The sequence below is a fragment of the Hipposideros armiger genome, unplaced genomic scaffold, assembly GCF_001890085.2.
Source record: "Hipposideros armiger isolate ML-2016 unplaced genomic scaffold, ASM189008v1 scaffold_15, whole genome shotgun sequence".
Classification (NCBI taxonomy): Eukaryota; Metazoa; Chordata; class Mammalia; order Chiroptera; family Hipposideridae; genus Hipposideros; species Hipposideros armiger.
This window is the reverse complement of record NW_017731365.1, coordinates 1,168,543-1,191,557: the sequence shown is the minus strand read 5'-3', so window position 1 is coordinate 1,191,557 and position 23,015 is coordinate 1,168,543. Positions and strand designations below refer to the sequence as shown.

Below are 23,015 nucleotides of genomic sequence, written 5' to 3'. Positions count from 1 at the left end.
TGTTCAGCATCTTAGCTGTAGAGGGCAGTGTCATTGGCCCTCATATGTGGGATCCGAACTGGGGCCCTCTGGCATCCCAAGCCAGCTCTTAACCAACACGCCACTCGGCCGGCCCCTACAAAATATTTTTATAAAAAATATAGCTAACATACAACATTATCAGTTTCAGGTGTTCACCATAGTTATTCAACATTTATACACCTAAAAAAGTGATCACCATAAGCCCAGCAACCATCTGACACTGTACCACGCTATCACAATATTATTGACTATATCCCCCATGCTGTATATTAAATCCCCATGACTTGTTTTTTTGTTTTGTTTTGTTTTAAAACAACATTTTCACATTTTTTTTTTAAGCTTTACTGAGGAACAGTGTATCCTTTCAAGACCCATCAGCTCCAAGTCAAGTCATTGTTCTCAATCTAGTTGTGGAGGGCACAGCCCACCGGCCTATGTGGGAATCAAACCGGTAACGCTGGTATCATGAGCCCGCGCTCTAAGCACTTGAGCCAACCAGCCACCCACCATGACTTGTTTTATACCTGGAAATTTGAACCTCTTATTCCCTTTCACCTTTCCCCCCTTTAAAAAATTTTTCAATTACTATTAAAATTCAATATTATTTTAATTTCAGGTGTACAGCATTGTGGTTAGACATTTTTGTAATTTAAGAAGTGATCCCCCTGACTAGTCTAGTACCCACCTGGCACTATATATAATTATGATCATATTATTGACTATATTGCCTATGCTTTACTTTACATCCTCATGACTACTTTGTAACAATGAATTTGTACTTCTTAATCCCTCCATCTTTTTCACCCTGTCCCCCAACTCCCCTCCCCATCTCTCACCCCCAAAAATCTAGTACCCACCTGACACCATAATAGTTATTACAATATTATTGACTATATTCCTTATGCTATACCTTACATCCCCATAACTACTTTGTAATAACCAATTTGTACTTCTTAATCCCTTCCCTTTTTTCACCTACCCCCTTAGCCCCCCTCCCATCTGGTAACCATCAAAATGTTCTCTGTATCTATGAGTTTGTTTCTGTTTTGTTACATATAAACGAAACCACAATGCCTCTGTCTTTCTCTGTCTGACACTTCACTTGGCACAATACCCTCCAGATGGCAAGAACCCATTTCCTTCCATGGCCAAGCAATATTCCATTGTATACATATATGGACTACCCTCTCTTTATCCATTCATTCTTCGATGGACACCCAGGCTGCCTCCACATCTTGGCCATTGTAGATAATGCTGCAAGAACATATGGATGCACATGCCCCCTTGAAGTAGCATTTTGGGTTTCCTCGGATAAATACTCAGAAGTGGAATTACTGGATCCTTCTTTGTCACTTGTTATAGGCTTTGTTTTAAAATATATTTTGTCTGGTATAAATATTGCTACTCCCCCCCCCCCCCCATTTCCACTTTCATGAAATAACTTTTTCCATCTCTTTACTTTCAGTCTGTATGTGTCTTTCAATCTGAAGTGAGCCTCTTGTAGGCATCAAAAATTTTGTTTTCTTATCCATTCAACCACCCTATGTTTTTTTATTGGAACATTTAACCCATTTACATATAAAGTAATTGTTGATAGGTATGTAACTGTTGCCATTTTATTATTCATATTTTTAATCTTTTCTTTTTTTTCATCTTAAAGAAGTCCCTCTAACATTCCTTGTAATACTGGTTTGGTGATGATGAACTCCTTTAGCTTTTTCTTGTCTGGGAAGCTCTTTATCTGTCCTTCAATTTTATATGATATCCTTGCTGGGTACAATAGTCTTGGTTGTACATCTTTGCTTTTCATCACATTGAATATTTCCTGCCAATCCCTTCTGACCTGCAAAGTTGCTGTAGAGAAATCAGTTGACAATCTTATGGGCACACCCTTATAAGTTACTAGTTACCTTTCTCTTGTTGATTTTAGGATTCTCTCCTTGTCTTTAACTTTTGCCATTTTAATTATGATGTATCTTGGTGTGGGCCTGTTTGGGTTCATTTTGTTTGGGACTTGCTGCACTTCTTGGGCTTGTAAATCTATTTTCTTCTCCAGGTTAGGAAAGTTTCAGTCTTTATTTCTTCAAATAGCTTCTCAACCCTTTGTTTTCTCTTTTCTTCTGGTACCCCTATGATGCGAATGTTGTTACACTTGATGTTGTCCCAGAAGTCTCTTAAACTATCCTCATTTTTAAAAATTCCTTTTTTCTTTTGCTGTTCCAATTGGGTGTTTTTTTGCTACCTTATCTTCCAAATCACTGATTCGATCCTCTGCTTTATCTAGTCTGTTGGTGATTCCTTTTAGTGCATTTTTAATTTGTTATTGTATCCTTCACTTCTGACTGATTCTTTTTTATGGTTTCTATGTCCTTTTTATGCTTGCAATCTCTTTGTTGAAGTTCTCATTAAATTCCTGAACACCATTATAACTAGTATTTTGAACTCTGTGTCTGGTAGGTTGCTTGTCTCCATTTTGTTTAGTTCTTTTCTTGGAGTTTTCTCCTGTTCCTTCATTTGGGATATATTTTTCTGTTTCCTCATTTTGGCTGTCTCTGTGTTTGTTTCTATGTTGTAGATAGATCAGCTACATCTTCCAGTCTTGCCAGGTGGCCTTATGTAATAGGTGCCCTGGGGGGCCCAGTGGCACAGTCTCTCTGGTCACCTGGGCTGGGTGCTCCAAGAGTGTTCCTTGTGTGGACTGTGTGCCATCTGATTACATTTGAGCCTTGATTGCTCTTGGCATATCAGTTGGTGGGATTGACCCTTAGGCTGATTGACTGTGGGGTTTGGCCACATCTACAGCTCACAGGCTGCTGTGGAAGAGGCTTTCTCTACTGAGTGGGATTTGCCCCAGTGGGCTCTGGTACCCATTGAGACCACCCTTTGGGTGTGCCACTTGTGGGGCTAATTGGGTGGTGCTCTGTTGTGGTCTGAATCCAAGCTTCAAGTATGATTTTGGGGCCTCTTGGGAGGGACTCTAGTGCATGCCCAGGTCAACCATTGCTTGTGAGCTGACGGGGACTACCTGGTAGGAGCTACAAAGCAATCCACTGTTGGTCGCTGCCTGTGCTGGACCTGAAGTTGTGTGGGAGAGGCCACGCTGTGAACCGAGGATGGCTGCCACCAGTAACAGGTCTGGGGTAGCCCCACAAAAAGCCAGGACACTCCAAGGCCTGCAGCCAGCTGCCAGCTTCCAAAAGGTTCAGCTGCTGATAAAGCCTCATGTAGTGTGGAGTTGGGTGTGGCAAGGTCTCACTGAGTCACCAAGATGGAGCAAGTGGATTTCATCAGGCCAATTCAGATTTGGTCATGGGCATGGGGGAAGGGCTCAACACAGGGAAAATGGCAACTCAGTCCTTGCCCTGCAGCCACACAACTCAGTCTTTCCTTATATGTCTCTGACATCCCCCGAGTCACTGTCCCTCTGCCAGAGCCCAGGATAAGTGCCTATGAGCAAATCTGTGCAGACACTTTTAGAGGACATCTGGGTTTCATCACAGCTTTCCATCCCAGCCAGATGGTTGGAATCCCCACTGTTTTTCACAGCCACATGTTGTGGGGGCTCCTCTTTCTGGTACTCTTGGCTAGAGACCATGGTGTGAGGCTGGGGTCCCTTGCTCCTCTGTGGGGGAACCTCTGTGGCCAAGAAATCCATCCTAATTTTCATCTGCCACATGGAAGTTTGGCGCCAGCCCATTTCTCACCTCCACCACTCTTTTTTTTTTTTTTTAAAGATTTTATTATTGGGGAATTGGGGGGATGGGAACAGCGCTGGGGAATTGGGGGAAGGGGAACAGACAAGTTGCTGTCGTTTTGTTCGTCAGTCTAGTTGTGGAGGACATCGCTTCACTGGCCCAAGTTGGCACCATCATTGCGCTCTTCCCGGGCGAGGCACATCAGTCGCTGGCTTCTGGAAGGCCACTCACTGCGGCTGCTGGCCGCTCACGCTGGCTGCTGGCTACACACGGTAGCCCATGGCAACCCACTGCCACAGGGGCTGCAGCCTACGCCGTGGCCGGCGACTCACGGTAGCCCAGCTCCAGGTTGAGCTGTTGTTCAGCATCTTTGCTGTGGAGGGCAGTGTCACTGGCCTTCATATGTGGGATCCGAACCGGGGCCCTCTGGCATCCCAAGCCAGTTCTTAACCATCGCGCCACTCGACCGGCCCATCTCCACCACTCTTACCAATCTTGATATATCATTTATATATCATTTATATATATATATCATTAGTTATAAAATTAGCTATAAAACTTCTGTTCAGCTAGACTTCAGGTGGTTCTTCGGGTTGATTATTTTATAATGTAGTTGTAATTTTGATGTGTTCACAGGATGAGCAAGTACAGCATTTATCTACTTCACCATCTTGGGTCCCCCTCCCCCACCATCATTTTTAAAGCAAGATTTTAAAGGACATTTAAGAAAACTCACTTATTCAACTATTTCCCAACAGTCAAGCTTTTCTCTACTGTTTCATATGTCATATTTACTGCTACATTCAAGTCTGCTTATGTTTTTTCTCTCTATCTGAGATTCTCTTCCTCTGCCTTTCAGCTTTTACAAATATAACATCCATCAGTTTGGCTCAGATACCACCTCCTATACAAAGTACCTTTACTATAAATTCTCAATGATTATTACTTTTTCTAACTTCATATTTTAAAAAGCCTGTACTATGTCATGCACAGTGTGATTATATACTGTCTTTTATTAGTCTTTATTTTAGGAATCTGTCTTGTCTCACCAGTTTCACTAGATTGCAAATTCTTTGAAGGCAGGGGCAATACCTTATATACTCTTGCAGCGTCCATACTGCCTAGTACAATGCTCTATATACTCTCTCCTTTGGCCATCTTATCTCATCCCATAGTTTCAATTATCATTTCTATTTGGGATAACATCAATATCTGCCTTTGCAGCCCCGACTTGTGGGTCCCTTCTCCTATCATTCTCCCTTCCCTACGGTCTATCTACATTGGTCTTTCTCTATTCTGTGAATACATTAAACTATTCTCCATGTTAGGATTTTTGAACTTCCTGAATTTCTCTTCTCCCAGATTTTTACAAATACAGATCCTTCTCATCAGGCAGGCCTCAGCTCAAATGTCACCTCCTTAGAGAAGCCTTTCCAACCCTCTTTCTAATGTAGCCACCCTGATCCTCAGACATTCAATCACATTACCTTTTTTTGTTATCTTCAGAACACTTTTTATTATCTGAAGTTATCTTATATATTTATATACTTTGTTATCGTTTGCTCCCTCTCCTACATTGTCAAGTCTATAAGAGAACCTTATCAGTCTTATTCACAAAATAATGCCAGCACCTACAATAGTGCCCATGGTAGGTATCAGAAAATATGTGCTGAATTTGTTGAAAGACCAAATGATGGAAACAATTAATAGTTAATATTTTATAAGTACTTTGTTATTTGCTTCATCAAATTCTATGCTAATCTTTCATCTGTTGTGGCAGCAGCAGTATATGCAGCTGCTGAAAGGGGTTTATAAATTTCCAAAGCATAAATCTCAACAAGACCCCAAGGAGCTTATATGAACAAATGCTCAGAGCATTTGTAGCTCTTAATACAAATAGTGAGTGTCCAATCAAACACGACATATTGATCACGTGTGTTTATCTTTACTCCCCTCCTGAAATTTCCCTAGAATGAGAATAAAGGAATTTTAAAAAGGTATAAAATCACAAGGGCCAAAAGAATGGAAAGGAAGACGACAGCAGACCTGAGACCTCAAACATTTTTGGAAGGTAGAAAGCAGATTGAGGAGCCAGGAAAGTTGAAAAATCTGTAAACCAATTGCCTCCTTGGGGACGTCAAGGAAAGAAGCCAATTTGTGTATCAGAACCCCAACAAGTTTCAGAATTTAGAGATACAAGCTTGGCGATGTGGAAACACACTTACAATGAAGAGGAAAACATGGAGCTTAAAATAGGGTAACTGATTTCAAGTTTGGAAAATGAGCCTCTAGGTCCCCACAGCAGGTCACGTCTTCCCTTCTGGGCAGTTAGGGAATACCCCAGAAGGAAGGCTGAGCTGCTGGCTGTGTGAGCAGCTGCTCCATATTGGAGCAAGAGGAAGAAGGACTTCAGGAGATATTTCTCTAGGAAAAATCAAATGTGCCTGATGACTTAGCTGCATGGAACAGAATATTTAGGAGAAGTTTTTAAAATGTATTGGTGTATTGGAGAACTGAGACAAATTTGTGATGGGACCATGGAATTAAGCACGTAAAAATAACAAGACAGTAACCAACTCCTGGTCAAAATAAAAAGTTATGTGAGCAAGAAAATATTCATTTTAGCCTGCTGGGCTTGGCAGTGAATAATACTTATATAGTAACAAAGAAGTAAACATTACATTTTTTAAAACAATGTGCTATGATTATATTGAGGCCATGAAGGAAGGAACAATGGAGGTGTTGGTTTAGTGAACGGGTGCTAAATCCCCATCTTTTGCAACAGGAAGTCAGTAGAAAATAGCTAACATCAGCATAGCTGCAATAGTAGAATGAGCATATTGCAATGGTTCTCAAAGTGTAGTTCATTTTCTGTGAAAACAAAACTATGCTTATATAATGCTAAAATATTATTTCCCTTTTTACTGTGTTGACATTTATATTGATGATGCAAAAGCCACAGTGGATAAAATTGCAGCACAAATTAAGGTACTGTCAAAATTGACTAATGGTCATTGTGTTCTTCAACCACCAGATTCACATTTAAAAAAAAAATCCAGTTTTACTTAAAAAATCCTCGATGAAGCAGTAAAAATCTTTACTTTTATTAAATGTCAACTTTGAGTCCATGTCTTTTTAACACTCTGGGTGGTGAAAGGGGAAGTAGCATAAAGCATTTCTACAGTAATGGAAGAATATTTGTGTGATTATTTCAGTTGAACGAGGCACTTACTGCATGAAACAGAATTTTAACTTGAAAGAGCAATGGACAAATTATGGTTATTCAGACTAGGATATTCAGCAGTCATTTTCTCAAAAATGAAGGAAGTAAGCCTGTCGGTCCAAGTAAAAATAACTGATAACATTTGTTGCCAATGAAAAAATTTGAGCTTTCAAGGAAAAGTTAGAGTTTTGGAATACCTGTATCCCCCAAAGTAGGTTTAGAGATTCCCAATACTTAAAGGCTTTATTTATTTATTTATTTTTAAGGATTTTATTGGGGCATTTGGGGAGGGGAACAGTGTTGGGGAATTGGGGAAGGGGAACAGCCAAATTGTTGTTCTTCAATCTTAGTTGTGGAGGGCGCCAGTCTAAGTTGGCCTCTAAGCTCAAGGTGCTGTGTTCAATCTTAGTTGCGGGTGGGCGTAGCCACCATCCCATGCGGGAGTCGAACCAGCAGCCTTGTTGTTAAGGGTGCACGCTTTATCCACTAAGCCATCCGGGTGGCAGCTCAGCTCAAGGTACAGAGTTCAGTCTTAGTTGTCGGTGGGCGAAGCCCACCATTGAACAGGCAATCTTGTTGTTATGCCAGCTGAGCCATCCTGCTACCTGTTGGCAGCTCAGTGACAGCTCAACTTGGGCGCAGCGTCACTGGTCCATGTGGGAATCGAACTGGCGGCCCTGTTGCTCAGAGCTCACACTCTTAAGCCAACTCTTAACCAACTGAGCCACTCAGCCGGCCCACTTAAATACTTTTTGATGAAATCAATGATTATATTAATAAGTGTGATTTTTAAAATACCATATAATAAAATGTGTCAACATTTGAAAGATCTGCATTACTCGTTTTTCAAATGACCAATGGATGATGTCACTCAAAGTTAAAGACAAGCAAAGAGTTTTAGTATAGGAAAATATAAAATTCATTGGTATAGTTTCAGATATCACATTGCAACTAACTTTTAAGAAACTACTGCTAGTTGAATTTTGATGTATCAGGCAAGAATAGCTGCATTATATGAAAAGACTACTAAAATATTCCTCGTGTTTCCAACTACATATCTATATAAGGCTGGATTTTTAAAATTAACTTCAACCCACATGACATATTACAAAAAGTAAATGCAGAAGCAAATGTGAGAGTCCAGCTGTCTTCTATTGAGCCAGACATTAAAGAGATTTGCAAAGAAATGTAAAACAATGCCACTCTTCTCACTAAATTTTTTTTGAAAATAGTTATTTTTCATAAAATTATTTGTTAGCATTTTATTATTGTTATTTAAAAATGAATACATAGGGCCGGCTGAGTGGCGGAGGGCCCCGGTTGGGATCCCACATATGAGGGCCAGTGACACTGCCCTCTACAGCTAAGATGCTGAACAACAGCTCAACCTGGAGCTGGGCTGCCGTGAGTCTCCAGCGAGGGCAGGTGGGTTGCCATGGGCTACCGTGTGTAGCCAGCAGCCAGCGTGAGCGGCCAGCAGCCGCTGTGAGCTGCCATCCAGAAGCCGGCGACTGATCTGCCTCGCCTGGGAAGAGCGCAATGATGGTGCCAACTTGGGCCAGTGAAGCAATGTCCTCCACAACCAGACTGAAGAACAAAAGGACAGCAACTTGACTGTTCCCCTTCCCCAATTCCCCAACGCTGTTCCAATCACCCAATCCCCCAATAAAAATCTTTAAAAAAATAAAAATAAAAATAAAAATGAATACATAAATAACTATTTAAAACATTTCTGTTTTAATTTCTAATATGATTATTATAGATATAACTCACATAGACAAAATCTCTTTTGGGCCTAAATAACTTTTAAGACTAAATAGGTCCAAAGAACAAAAAAAATTTAAGAACTATGGGCATACTCGTATTATTTAGAAATCTAAAAGTAAACAAATAGGAAACTGCAAAAAGAGTTGAAAGTGGTTCATTCTTTAATATTATTTGACTTTTTATGCAGTGCACCTGTATTTATTTGATAAATATAAATATTTGAAAACAAATAAATACCATTCCTTATATAAACATTATAAGGTTATCTCATGTCTTTAGATAATGTTTCTCTTCCTTACCAAAATGAGAGTGGAAACATCTATGCGCAATTGGACAGCCAGAAGGTGATAGTGGAACAATTCAAATGCCCAAACTCTCTGTCAGAGCGTTTTTGTCCTTCTCAGATGGCCAGGATGGCTTTAGCCAGCCATAAAGAACAACCAGAACTGTCACTCTTGACTTTAATTCCATGACCCACTTAGAAATAATGCACTGGTCAGGCTGCCTTCTGAGAAAGTATTAAAATTTACCCAGCTACCCTGAAGACTTTTGAGAATAAGGAGGAAAACCTACTCTCTTCAAATGTCTATCCATCCATATTAGGGAATGCTTTCATAGAAACGCCCTGGCCCAGCTACATGTTTTGAGAACGCCAAATCCTCATGACACTTACAGAATGGCAGTGATTCATGGCTCAGCAGAAATGAGTCAGTGATCTGGGGAAATGGGGCAGGTCCAGATGATAAAGAACTCACCTGTAATGCACTAAGGATAGCTTGCCAGATCTGCTACTTTGGCTAGCTACCAAGCCTAGGAATTAAAACACGAAAGAGACACATTTTTTTAGATTGAACTGGACTTCTGGGTTGCATATTACCATTCTGCTGTTAGGTTACTCTTTCATCTAAAATATGACTTAAATATATATTATGACTCATTGTTTGAGCACATTAATGACTTCTAAACGTAATTTGGATGTGTTATTCTGACTCACCAGTAATAATGGTCATTAAAAGAATGATTACTCAGAGCCTTTCTTTAGCTCTGCTCCAGCCCTTCCAGTGCCCCTGCCCCACCTCCAGTGTTCCCTCTCCTAATGCCATGTTTGTTTCTTTTACAGAACCTCTATATCACCTATAATTACATATTTACTTGAGGTTTATTTGTTTAATATCTCTCTCCCTTACTGGACAATAAACACTACAGGGTTTGTTTTGTTTGCAACTTGTTTATCTGGCTCCTAGCCAGAAATAGCACATCATAGCTCCTCCGAAAAATGTTTGTTGTATAAATGTTAAATGAATGAATTCAAATCAGGATTATTATAGCCTATTATATTATAGTTGGTTTTGTTTTGATTTTGCAAGAAGGCCTGGGGTCTAGAAAAGATCTTTCCTTGATTGTCTATCTTCATCTAACAATGCCTGATCTCTTAAGTGCAAAATGTAAGGCCTGAAACAGCTAAAAGGTAGTATATTACTTCAGCTCTTTCCATGCATCAGAGTGACTCTTCATATACTGAGTACAATGGAGTACAGTGGACAATAAGATAATAGCAGGCGTTTTCTAACAGGATTCAAATTTATGTTGGATTTTGTGACACAAGTTGGTGTTTTATATGTCTTATTTGACTGTTACTGAGTTAACAAACAAGTTTTGCATGTCCAGTGGCTATATTCCAATCATGGGAGTGTGAGAATACAGGTGAAGAGGATTTATCTTTGCTTTAAATTTTATTAAAATTTGAGTTCTTCCAGGTGAACTTCTTGGTAACTTAAGAAAAGCAAAAATAAGCAGCTGGCTGCTGCAGTGTTGCCGTGGAGGCGTGGGGAACGGTTCGGGGAATGTAATTGATGATGTTGTGAATGTTTTGTGGGGTGTCGGGTGGTCACATGTCTTGCATCATGGATGGGGGAGGCTTGATCGCTGCGCTGTGCACCTGAGGCTGACGTTGTGTAGTATGTCATACTATGTCATAGTATGTCAACTATGATTGAATATATATAATGTATATGTGCCTGGTCATGGGGCGTGGAGTGGAGTGTGGGAGTGGAGTCGGGGGATTTGTAATAGATATGTATGATATGTATGGTGGCTACGCCCACCCGCAACTAAGATTGAACACAGCACCTTGAGCTTAGAGGCCAGCTTAGACTGGCGCCCTCCACAACTAAGATATGTGCATGGTCATGGGGCGTGGAGTGGAGTGTGGGAGTGGAGTCGGGGGATTTGTAATAGATATGTATGATATTGGGGGGAAATGGGGCGGTGGATTGGGGGAGGGGGGTTGTCACTTTGAGGAGTAAAAAGTATAACTATTGCACTGTGTTGTACAGCTGGAACTAATTCTAAAAAATGTGTATTTCATAATAAAAAATAATTTAATAAAAAAATAAGCAGCTGGCTAATATAAAATCTCTTAAGACTACCCCTTACCACATAGCCAATTTTAGACATAACAAAAGGGAGGATTAATAAATGTGAAGATGAGAATGATTACTAAAATAATTTTTTAAAGGACTAAATACTTTGGGCAGGGCTGACTAGAACTTTTATTTTCTTCTTCTAGAATACCCATCTTTTCTTTTTCTCATAGCACTTATTACTAAATTACTACTTTATTTACTTTTTTAATAAATAAATAAATATAATTTACTTCTTTAATAAATTTACTGTTTATTGTCTATTTCCTTCACCTCATTTTGAATAAAATATGGCAAAAAATTTTACTTTATTTACTGATGAATCCCAAGTGCCTGGAATAGTTTCTGATGCATAGTGAGTGCTGAATAAATTATTTTGAATGAATGAGTGAACAAATGAATGTATTGGGTTGTTGGAAAAGTCATGACATATTTTTCTATGTTTTTCGTTGCAAAAACGCATCATGACTTTTCCGACGACCCAATATTAAATTTTCTAGTTTTGTTATTGATGCAATGTACTTGACTCTTTTTAATGTTACATATTTTAAAGTATATTTCACTCTTTCTTCTGTTTCCTATGTTAATCTTTCTTTCAGAACAAATTCTTCTATTTGTTTAATTTGGAGCCTCCTTCATGGTGTTGATTTGTGTATCCCAAGAATTCAAGTTTTGCTTAATATTATAAAATCAATATTCTTTACCATATTAATAAAAGAGGAAAATCATGTAATAATCTCAATACATCCAGACAAACTGATAAAATTCAACATCCGTTCACAATTTTAAAAAACCTTAATCTTCCTAAACAAAAGGAATTTACAACAAAATCCTACCTAATGGTAAAAAATGGAAGTCATCCCCTTTAAAAACATAAACAAGACCATAGTAGCCAGTATTACCACTTCTATTCAATATTGTACTAGAGGGCTTAGCCAGCTCAACAAGGCAAGAAAATGAAATTATAGAAAGGAGGAAGACCCCTCCCCCCAAAGTCTATAGATAAATTCTCATGAATGTAGCAAGGTTGTTGGTTAGAAAGGCAATATACAAAGTCAATTGCATTTCTAAACATAACAAACATAGAATGTAATTTTTCAAAAAGGTATTTATAATAGCATAAATATGGGATGCCTATGAATAAATCTAATCAAAGATTTGTAAGACTCAAAGAAAAAATTAGAAATCTTTATTGAAAGACATTAAAGACTGCCTAAATAGATGGAGAAATACACCAAGATCCTGAATATAAGGCCTCAATATTTTAAAGATGTCAAACTTACCCTAAATCAATCTACCAATTCAATGCAATCCTGAAAATCTTAGATTTTAAAATTTTTTTGTGGAATTTGACAAGATGAGTCTAAAATTTATAGTGCAGAGCAAAAAGCCAAGTAGAGCCTAAAATCTTTTAAATGAAAAAAGTAGAAATCAAGAACTATTAAAAATCTACTGTAATGAGATAAATAAGCCCAGGAAAAGAATAGAGAGCCAACACGGATGGGGTAGAGGCTTGATCACTGCACTGTACACCTGAAGCTGATGTTGTATAATATTGTATGTCAGCTATAAGTGAATATATATATGTATAGTCATGGGATGTGGAGTACAGTGTGGGAGTGGAGTCAAGGAAATTGTAATAGATAAGTATGATATTGGGGGGGAAGTGGGGCAGCGGATTGGGGAAGGGGGTTGTCACTTCAAGGGGTAAAAAGTATAACTATTGCACTGTGTTGTACAGCTGAAACTAATTCTAAAAAATGTGTATTTCTCAATAAAAAATAATAATTAAAAAAAAAGAATAGAGAGCCAAGAACTAGACCCACACTTTTATGGAATTCTGATTTATGATGGAGCAGGCATTATAGATCAGTGGGGAAAAGATGTACCTTGCAATAAACCAACTAGAACAATTAGTTGTCCAGTCTAAGAAAAAAAAATTGAAATGGGTTTTCTGTTTTACACCACACACAAAAATCAACTTTAAATGGATTAAGAGCTTAAATGAGAAAGGCAAAATTATAAAAGTTTTAGAAGACAGTATACAAGAATATCTGTATGACTTTGAAATTAGGAAAAATTTCTTAAATTAGACATAAACTATAAAAACCAAAACCATAAAGGAAAAATTAATTAATTTGACACTAAAGTTATGAATAGCTAATTATCAAAAGATAACATATAAAATATAAAAAGACAAATCAAATTGTGGGAAGATATTTTCACAACACATATGTAATATGACTGAAATCCTAATCATATTTTTAAAATCTTACAAATCAGAAAAATTATTGCTTCAATCAATAATAAGAAAAGAAGAAACAAAATGACAGAAAAATTAGTGAAAGATGTAAACAGACCCTCCACAGAAAATGACCCCTGAATGGTCAATAAATACATTTTTTAAAATTCTCAACTCATTAGTAACTATGGAAATTAAAATTAAAATCATAACAAGATAACACTTCGCACTCATCAGATTGAAAAAAATTTTAAATCTTATAATATCCATATTGACATTGATGTAGAACAACCAGAACTCTTATACAATGTTGGTGGGAATGTAAATTGAAACAATTCCTTTGAAAAATAATTTGGTATTATAAGGTTGAAGTTGTACATATTCATCCAGCAATTCCATGCCTAGACATAGTCATACACCAGAAGAATATATTAGAATGTTTATAATAATATTGTTCATATTAGGAAAAAAACTGGAAACAACCCAAATGTACATCAATAATACATTTCTCTTGCCTTACAGTTAAATATTAATACTATATAGTAATGAAAATGAGTAAATTAGAGTTATATGCAACAATGTGGATATACTTTTTAGGGAAAAAAATTCAAGTAGTAAAAGAGCATATACATAGGACTTCACTTATACAAAATTAGCAAAACATGTAAAACTTACTAATATCCTTTTTGTAAAAAAATTTTTATTATGGAAACTCAAGCTTACACAAAGTAGAGAGACTGGTATAATGAACTCCATGCATACGTCATTTAGCTTCAACAAATTATCAGCAAATGGCAAATGTGTATCTTTTATATTCTCTGTATCTCTCACCTTGGATTATTTTAATGTAAATCCAGGATTTTTGTCACTTCACCTGTAAATACTCCGGTACCAATATTGTTTAGGGACATAAATTTGCCTGGTTTTTCATCTCAAAACAGATCCTACCTCAAAGGATCACCTGCTATGGTGAGGTGACTCCAACAGAGTGTGTGAGGGGTGTTCTATTGGAGTAAAGACTGAGGAACAGGTGCTAAAATGTTAACTGGAGGTAGCAACATCTGGGTCAAGGACCCAAGCAGGGGGGATGTCCCTCTAAATTAGCAGACCTCTGAAGACATTGCAAAAATGCTCTGCATGGAAACAAACAGCAGCTTGTTAAAATGCAGCTGTATAGGCCTCCTCCCTAGAGATCCTGAATCAGTAGGTTCAAGGTGGAACCTGTGGATTTGCATATCCACCAAGGTCCCCCGTAGTGCTAACACTACTGATCCAGGGACCTACTTTTAGTAGCCTCTTCTAGGAGTCTCTCAAAATCTAGACCCTGGGCTTATTTCAAACCATTTTCTCCTCGCTGTTTATGTTCTGGTGGGTGCTATCACTTTCTTCAATTCCTTTAAGTCAGCAATTGTCTTGCTGCCTTAAGGGCTTCAAATGTGCTATTTCCTCACCCTGCCACACTTTTCCCCATACCCCACTTTGCTGGGCTAAGTCCTAGTCATCTTTTATGTCTCAGCTTAAATACCACTTTTCAGGAAAACCTTCTCTAATCTACTCACAAGATTTCGTCCCTTTGCTCTATACACCCTCCTTTATAATATCTACCACAATTATAATTCCTTTGGAACATAATCTTTGTGGAATTTTTGTTTATTGTCTGTGTTCCTTACTAGACTCTAAGCTCCATGCAGGCAGGGACTTTTTCCTGCTCACTGCTGTAATCTTAGTGTCTATAATAAAAAGTACATGGCACATAATTGACACTTAATATTTGTCAGATGAATGAATGAATGAATCTAAATTTTCCCAAAAGGAAGAAGAAAAAGCCCCTGGATAATGTACTATTTTAAAATATTTATATAATATTTTACATTATAATTATATACATAATAACTTATAATATTTTTAAGAATTCCCCTATTTCATTTAAGATATAGATATTTTTCTGTATAGCTAATTTATTTCCTCAGCACACTACTCAAAGACATGGGTCCAGAAGTATCAATAGCAAAATTTAACAGCCAAAGCAGGCACTGACCTTTATAAAAGGTAAATTTGTGCTGCCTCAGAAGGTTGTGTACAAGCAAACATAATTAGTGTGACCCAGCTGCACATTCCTGGGAAAAGGGCTTGCAGTCAGGATACAAAAAGGTATCATAGCCATTTGTTGTGAATTTCTGCAGACTCTTTCATCTGTGGATAACGCATGAATGTATTTCATGTTCTAAAACAACTCCTCCAATGAAGCTAAGTCCAAGATTAACAAGCTTTCAAAAATCCTAGTGATATAGGATGCCATCCTTACAAAACAAAACATTTTCCACTGATTAACTTGGAAATCAACAAAGATATGCAAAAATGATTTTTCAAATTGCTAAACTGGGTTACAAGAATATAGGTAAAGGGGGTGACTGGTTAGCTCTGTTGGTTAGAATGTGGTGCTGATAAGACCAACGTTGCCCGTTGAATCCCTGCATGGGCCACCGTGAGCTGCGCCCTCCTTTAAAAAATCGACTATGCCATTGTATCATGAAAGCAATGTGTAACCAATGACCATGGCTGTTCCCCAATAAACTTTGGAAAAAAGGAATATAGGTAAAATACTGAATACACACCAGAGCACATAGAAACAAGGTTAGACCTCAGTTCCCAGGAAGACTTATTACATTTTCTTTCAAAAATAGCAAAAAGGATACTTTTCTTATTGTCTGTGGTATTCCTATATGGCAACCCAAAATGTTTCACAATTATTTTAATGAATGTTTAAAGTAATCCTCTGGATTAAAATCTGTGCTCCTGGGTTCTATGGAGTTGTCTGAGGAGTTTCTGTGGTGAGCAAGCAGAGCAGGTAAGGCTGCAGGCTCTTGGCACCCAACCCTCTTCAATCTTAAAGGCACTACTTTTATCTTTTTTTAAAAAGTTGTGTGTGTGTGTGTGTGTGTGTGTGTGTGTGTGTAAAGTATGTATTGGGTAACATGTAACAGATTTATTGTGAGAGAAAAGCGGGAGGTGGGGTTATTGCTAAAAGAAGGTTGGAAAACACGACTCCAGTCTAGCACTACTAGAAGTTCGTTCCCAGTATTACTTGTATTTTTAGTCTCTTTGTAATTACAGAGACATTGTGTCAAACTTTTCCCAGTGTCCAGGCCATTCCTTGGACTGTCCCCAGTTCCACTGCCTTCTCATTTGACCTTCAGCACTGTATTTCCGACAATCTATTGGATGTGGTCCCTTCATCCCCTCACACTCCAGTCTTCAACCTCCTGCGTAAATCAGCCACCTCTTCCCTTTTCTCAGTCTTTGCCAGTGACCCCATCATTCTCTCAGGTTCCTGGCTTCAAACTTGTGAAGTAAATTTTTTTACTCATCCTTCCTAGTTAGTCAGTCATGAAATTCAGCTTGATTTCTTTTCTCCTGAATATTGCTCACTCACATCTTTTCTCTGCTTTCCCACTGCCCCCACCTCAGTCCAATCAGAGCATTCAAAGCCTGGGATACCCTCCACAGCTTCTTAAGTGCCTCGTGGCTCCATTCATTTCCGGTCTAACTCATTCTTCCAGATTAATTCTACTGAAATTCTCCCTTTAGTATTGTTACTTCCCTATACACAACCTTAAATGGTTTCCAGTTGGTTTTGAAACCAAGTCTAAACTATTCTACTTTGCTTTCAAGGCTCTTCAAAATCATCTGGCTCCACTCTCTTTTCCAGTTAGGTCAGCCTCCTCCCTGTCACATAAAAATATTATTACAATTTCAGCATCTGAACTTTTGTATGAACGTGTTGAGTTGACCTGGACGGAAACAACCTATCCCTCTGCCTACTTCTTCAGTCTTTTCCCTCATCTTTTCTCACCTGTTGCCCCATGTTCTTCACATAGTCAAGTACTTGCAGTTCCCTGAAACCTTGTCTTGGGCCTTTGTACTTGCTTTGCTCTTCCACCCTTGGTCTCCTCAAACTAAAGTGGCACCTCTGTTGTTAACTCTCTTTTTATCCTGCACTCCAGGCAAAGTAATCACATGCTCCTTTGAGTTGCCATTTCATGCTATACATATGATGCATACTTCTATTATAGACCTTGTTAAACAATATTGCAATGTTTTGATTACATGTTTGTCTGGTTGCTCTATTAGATTGTGAGCTACCCTCCTAGAATAGTTTTAGGCTTGGTTTAAAACAAGGTCCCTGGGGCCGGCCGAGTGGCGCGATGGTTAAGAGCTCGCTTGGGATGCCAGAGGGCCCCGGTTCGGATCCCACATATGAGGGCCAGTGACACTGCCCTCTACAGCTAAGAAGCTGAACAACAGCTCAACCTGGAGCTGGGCTGCTGTGAGTTGCTGGCGACGGCATAGGCTGCAGCCCCTGTGGCAGTGGGTTGCCATGGGCTACCGTATGTAGCCAGCGGCCAGCAGCCAGCGTGAGCGGCCAGCAGCCAGCGTGAGCGGCCAGCAGCCGCAGTGAGCGGCCGTCCAGAAACCAGCGACTGATCTGCCTCGCCCGGGAAGAGCGCAATGATGGTGCCAACTTGGGCCAGTGAAGCAACGTCCTCCACAACTAGACTGAAGAACAAAAGGACAGCAACTTGTCTGTTCCCCTTCCCCCAATTCCCCAGCACTGTTCCCATCCCCCCAATTCCCCAATAAAAATCTTTAAAAAAAAAAAAAAACAAGGTCCCTGATTTCCAATAACTCGTGATTGTTTTGTACTCTTGATGAATCACTTTAGTGACTCAGTAGGCATTTGTTGAATGAATGAATGAATAAGTGAGTAAATTTCTACCTAAATCCTTCTTATTCTTCAAGGTTTAACTAAAACCCCCTTATGGCTCTGAAGCCTTCTTTGACCTTGCTAGTCCACCATCCCTTCTCTGAAGCCTGATACTCCTTATGGTTTGTACTATAAAAATTAGGATGGTTTCTTTAATTGGATAGCAAACTCCTTGAGGACAGGGACACATTTTATATTTATATTGTCTCTGTCACTGCACTGATCACAGTGCTGAGCACATAGTAAAAGCTAAATAAATATTTGCATTCCGATTAGAGTTATGTAAATTCTATGCTTAGGAAAAAAAATGACAGCTAGTAGTCTACCTGGAAAATTCTAAATTTTTTCTTAATATAATTGCAGTCATGAAATTAAGTACTAATTCTTTCAGAAAATATTTAGTGAACATCTACTAATTTCCTGGCACCAAACTAGTGAAGAAATTCTTCCCAGGTAAAATTAGTATTGCTTCGTGGAAGCTGTGTACCTTTTTTCACTTCTAAATTTATGACTTGGAAGCCTGCCGAGTGGTTCATTGGTTAAGAGTTGGCTTGGGAGCACGAGCTCTGAGCAGCAGGGCCACCAGTTTGGATCCTACATGAGGCAATGACGCTGAGCCTTCTGCAGCTAAGATGGTGAACAACAGCTTGACCTGGAGTTGGGCTGCCGTGAGTCGCCAGCGATGGCATAGGCTGCAGTGTGGCTGCAGTGGGCTGCCGTAAACTACCGTGAGTGGCCGGCAGCCAGCATGAGCAGCCAGCAGCTGCCGTGAACCACCGTGAGTGGCTGTCCAATGGCTGGCAACCGATCTGCCTCAGCCGGGAAGAGTGCAATGATCACAATACCAACATGAGCCAGTGAAGCGATGTCCCCCACAACTATGCTGAAGAACAAAAGGACAGCAACTTGTCTGTTCCCCTTCTCTGATTCCCCAACGCTGTTCCCTCCCCCAGCTCCCCAATAAAATCTTAAAAATAAATAAATAAATAAATAAATAAATAAATAAATAAATAAATAAATAAATAAATAAATTTATGACCGGTTACCTAAGTAGTTTTTGAGTGACCACCAGATTACTTTACTTTCAGGGGGGGATGGGATCTTATAGTCCTTCTTGGCTGAGTTTTCTCACAGGAGCACTGGATTCTTTTTTGTGTCTGAGATTATTGTGGTCAATAAATGGGGAGAATCAGCCCTGAATGATCTGGTCTAATTTTGTTGTTGTTGGTCTAACCTATGTCCAGAAATGAGTGGGTTGCATAATACTAATCTAAGTAACTTGTGTATGTACCATAACTCGAGTGCTCACCAGCTTGCTTATATCCACCAGATGCCACTGAGTAGAATCCATCATGGTGCTGTGATGACATCTTGCCAGCATTGCTAACCAGAGTCCCAGGGAGTGTCATCAGACAGACTTAGAACAGAAGGGTAGACCCTGCCCTGTGTTGTTCAGTTCCAACCCTTTGCACATCTTAAGCCAACTGTTTCACTCCTTTCAATCTAAGTTTCTTCTTTCTTTATGCATTAGTTTACTCAATGTTTCTTAGTAAATACTATAGGCCAGAAGCTGTGCTTGGTGATCAACATAGAAAGGTAAAACAACAGAACCTCTGCCCTCAAGGAGGTCATTTGAATAACCAGATAATTAAATATATGCCATTGTAGAAATAATATTTAACATTAGTTTATGTTGCCTTTGAAAAACAAAATTGAATATATGAATATGTCTTTGGACTAGCGTCCTTTGAGTCAATATGCATATATAATAAAAATATTATTATTAATGTTAATACTATTACTGTCCTACAGCATCAATATTCTGTAAGAAAAAGATGAGGCCCTGCTTACATACCTAGAATAAGTGCTAAATAATAATGAAATCATATTCTACAATAGTAGTAATTAGGTGGTTAGGGAGGTAAAGTAGCTCTGACAGGACTCTAAATACCATTAATTCTCTATAAAAGTAATATACTTCAAACACATTGTTCATATATTATTACATTATAGTATTAGAGGTAGCAAATGTCACCCTGGGGCTACAGCTGGGTCCACATTTTGTGGGCCTTGAAGCTCATCAACATGGAAGGACCACATAAACAAATAAAATAAAATTAGAACACAAAATTAGGTATAGCTTATGCAAATAAGGAGACCTGAGCTTTAGCTTCATTTGCTTCACAGAAAAGCTGATTGGTAAGCACATAAAAGATGAATATCCTGTTTAATCATTTGTCATAATAGGAAAAGACTTGGGCATTAGGGAGCATAGTACTCATGAAGCTGATATCAAAAGTTGATTAAAAATACAATACCTGTAAAATGAATCTCTAAATTGATCTTAGCCATAGCCTTATTCTATCTTTATTCTATCAGCTTTTATTCTGTTCTTTGGCATTCTTTAAAATTGAAAAAATACCACAGGTATTCACTGAGTATAGATCTAAATACTTTCTAAGCTTCAGACTGTAGACCTGTCCTGTTGGATATGATTGTTGTTAGCCACAGGTGGTACTGGGTGGGCAATTGAAATGTCACTGTGCAACCGAGGAACTGAATTTGAAATTATATTTAATTTTAATGAATTTAAATTAAAAAACTGATACTCATTTCAGTTAATTACAGAATTTTTAAGCATGTTTGGAACAACTTGTGTATGTCAATCTACTCTTTCAAATATAAATTTTATGAAATTTGAATGCAGATTAAGCACTTCCTAGGAAAATTAAGCAGCCAAATTGAGGGTAAGTGTAGAACTCACACTGGATTTTTGAAGCCCTATATGACAAAAAGAATGTAAAATATCATATTAATAATTTTTATATTGATTATATGTTGAAATGATAATGTTTTAAAAATATTGGTTAAATAATATACATTAAAACTTAATGTCACCCAGTTCTTTTTACTTTTTAAAAATGTGGCTGCTAGAAAATTTTTAATTGCATATATAGCAAATAGTAGATTTCTATTAGACAGTACTGCTTCAGATTCTGTTTTTCTCAAAGGGAGTACACAACTGTTGAAACCACTTACTTCAAAGATAAATGAGAATCATAGTAGACGGAAAGCAATGACTAAACATTACTAATGGGACATTTTTACCTTACTTGAGGTGATGGAATTCCTACCACTATGCAATCCAACTGTACTCTGGTTCCTTCTGGAACTTCTCTGCTCCGTAACTTTTGAGTGAACCGGGGAGGTTGTCCCAGAGGTTCTTCATAGTACAAAGATGAAGGTGAAGACCCTGGGGTTGTGTCTCCACCAGCTGCCTCACTGGCAGCCTGCTCAGCTTCCCGCCGCTTAGCTTCCTGCTGTTCAAGAGCGTGGTTCACTTCATTATCCCTAGTGTCTGCAGGGATAGGGATAGGAACAGAAGATCGTTCTCGTTCTGTTAGAGTTGAGAAACTGGAGCTATTTTCCTGCATAACTTTGTTTTGAGGCTCCAGTTTACTCTTGTGGTTTTTGCAGGCACGAGGTCTAATCCTTTTGGAGCTATGGGCTTTGAAAAGAGAGGACAGCTCTTCAATGAAATCGGCAGCCTTGTTTAAGAATACTTTTTTGGACTGGGCTTCAGAACTATACTGTGGCCTTTTTGCCTCCTGGGGGCTCTCTTTAGAGCTGGTAGGACTTCGAGAGTTATCCTGGCAGAAGTTAGGATCAAAACTTGATTTAGGTGAGTGTTTCATCTGATCAGAAGAAAGGCGTTTTCTAACTGAAGCTTCATCTCCTTTCTCCAAAGGGTCATGATTGATGGCTAATCTTGCCAGATTGACACTTTCATCTAATTCTTCTTGGCTCAAAAAGGCTGAAAGATCTGGAAGGTCATCTTGACCTCCTCCACCTTCAGCAGCTCCAGAAGGAGTGCCAAAATGGAAAGGGTTGGAGGAAGGCTCTGCTCGACTCCTTTCGTTGTTTCCCCGATGTCTAGTTTCTGCTAAATAGCTCTCTCTTAGAAGCTGAGAGATGGAAGTAGATGCTTCTATGCTGTCGTCTTGCATGCTGTCACAAATTAAGAAGAAGAAGTTTGGGTCATTTCCAGAGAATAACAAGTTTATGTTTAATATAGCACAACGGATTCTTAAGAACGTAAATCTTGAAATAAAAAATTGCCTAATTTTGATACTTTTACAAAATTTACTATAATGACTCAAGTTGTAAAATGAAGAGAAACTGAGTGAGATTTTATTGAAAATAAAAATAAAAACATAAGTGTTACCACTTTATTAAATTCTTTAAATACAAGTTCAGTTTTGAAAGCTATGCTATAACTATAGTGACATTAAATACAATTTCTAAACATAATTTCAATAATATCTGTATAGGGGTTTTAGTTATAAAATGCTTTCATACACAAAGATTTGCTCTGCATCCTCTTCCCTTTATCTTGAATGTAATAAAATAATAGTAACTAAAAGATATTGAAAACATAACCTCATCTAGTTAGTGAAAATACAAACTTGATCTAGATTATGAGAATAAATAATGCTTTTGGTTTGTTTGTTTGTTTGACTAGAGACAAGTTATTTAAATTCAATGTTGTTTATAGGTTCAGTCTGCTCTTGAAAACTATAATGATTTAGCCTGTTCAAATAAGATATAATTAATTAAATTTCTACAAAGATATGAGTTAGAGCCTAGGTTTTAAAATATCTCTTAAATTAATACTGGTGAAGAGGGGATATGGGAGACAGGGAAACGGGATGCAAGATAGGACACTTTTCACTGTATACCCTTTCCTGACTTCTGAATTTTAATTATATGAACATATTAACAATACAATAAATAAATTTTAAAGTCTTAAGAAAATGGTACAATAAATTAACTTCAAGTCCCTTGGACTAGAGATTTTGGTACTGAGAAACAATTTTAT

The 23,015-nt window shown here is 38.3% G+C and overlaps 1 protein-coding gene across 1 annotated transcript in view; it reads right to left on the bottom strand.

Moving 5' to 3' along the window:
- The window catches only part of MYPN (myopalladin), an 89,359-nt gene that overhangs the window by 57,159 nt on the left and 9,185 nt on the right, over positions 1-23,015 (bottom strand). The window contains exon 2 of the mRNA XM_019624261.1: positions 21,245-22,144. Coding sequence (XP_019479806.1) covers positions 21,245-22,143 — 899 coding nt within the window. The 5' untranslated portion in view covers position 22,144. The remainder of the gene's footprint in view (positions 1-21,244; positions 22,145-23,015) is intronic.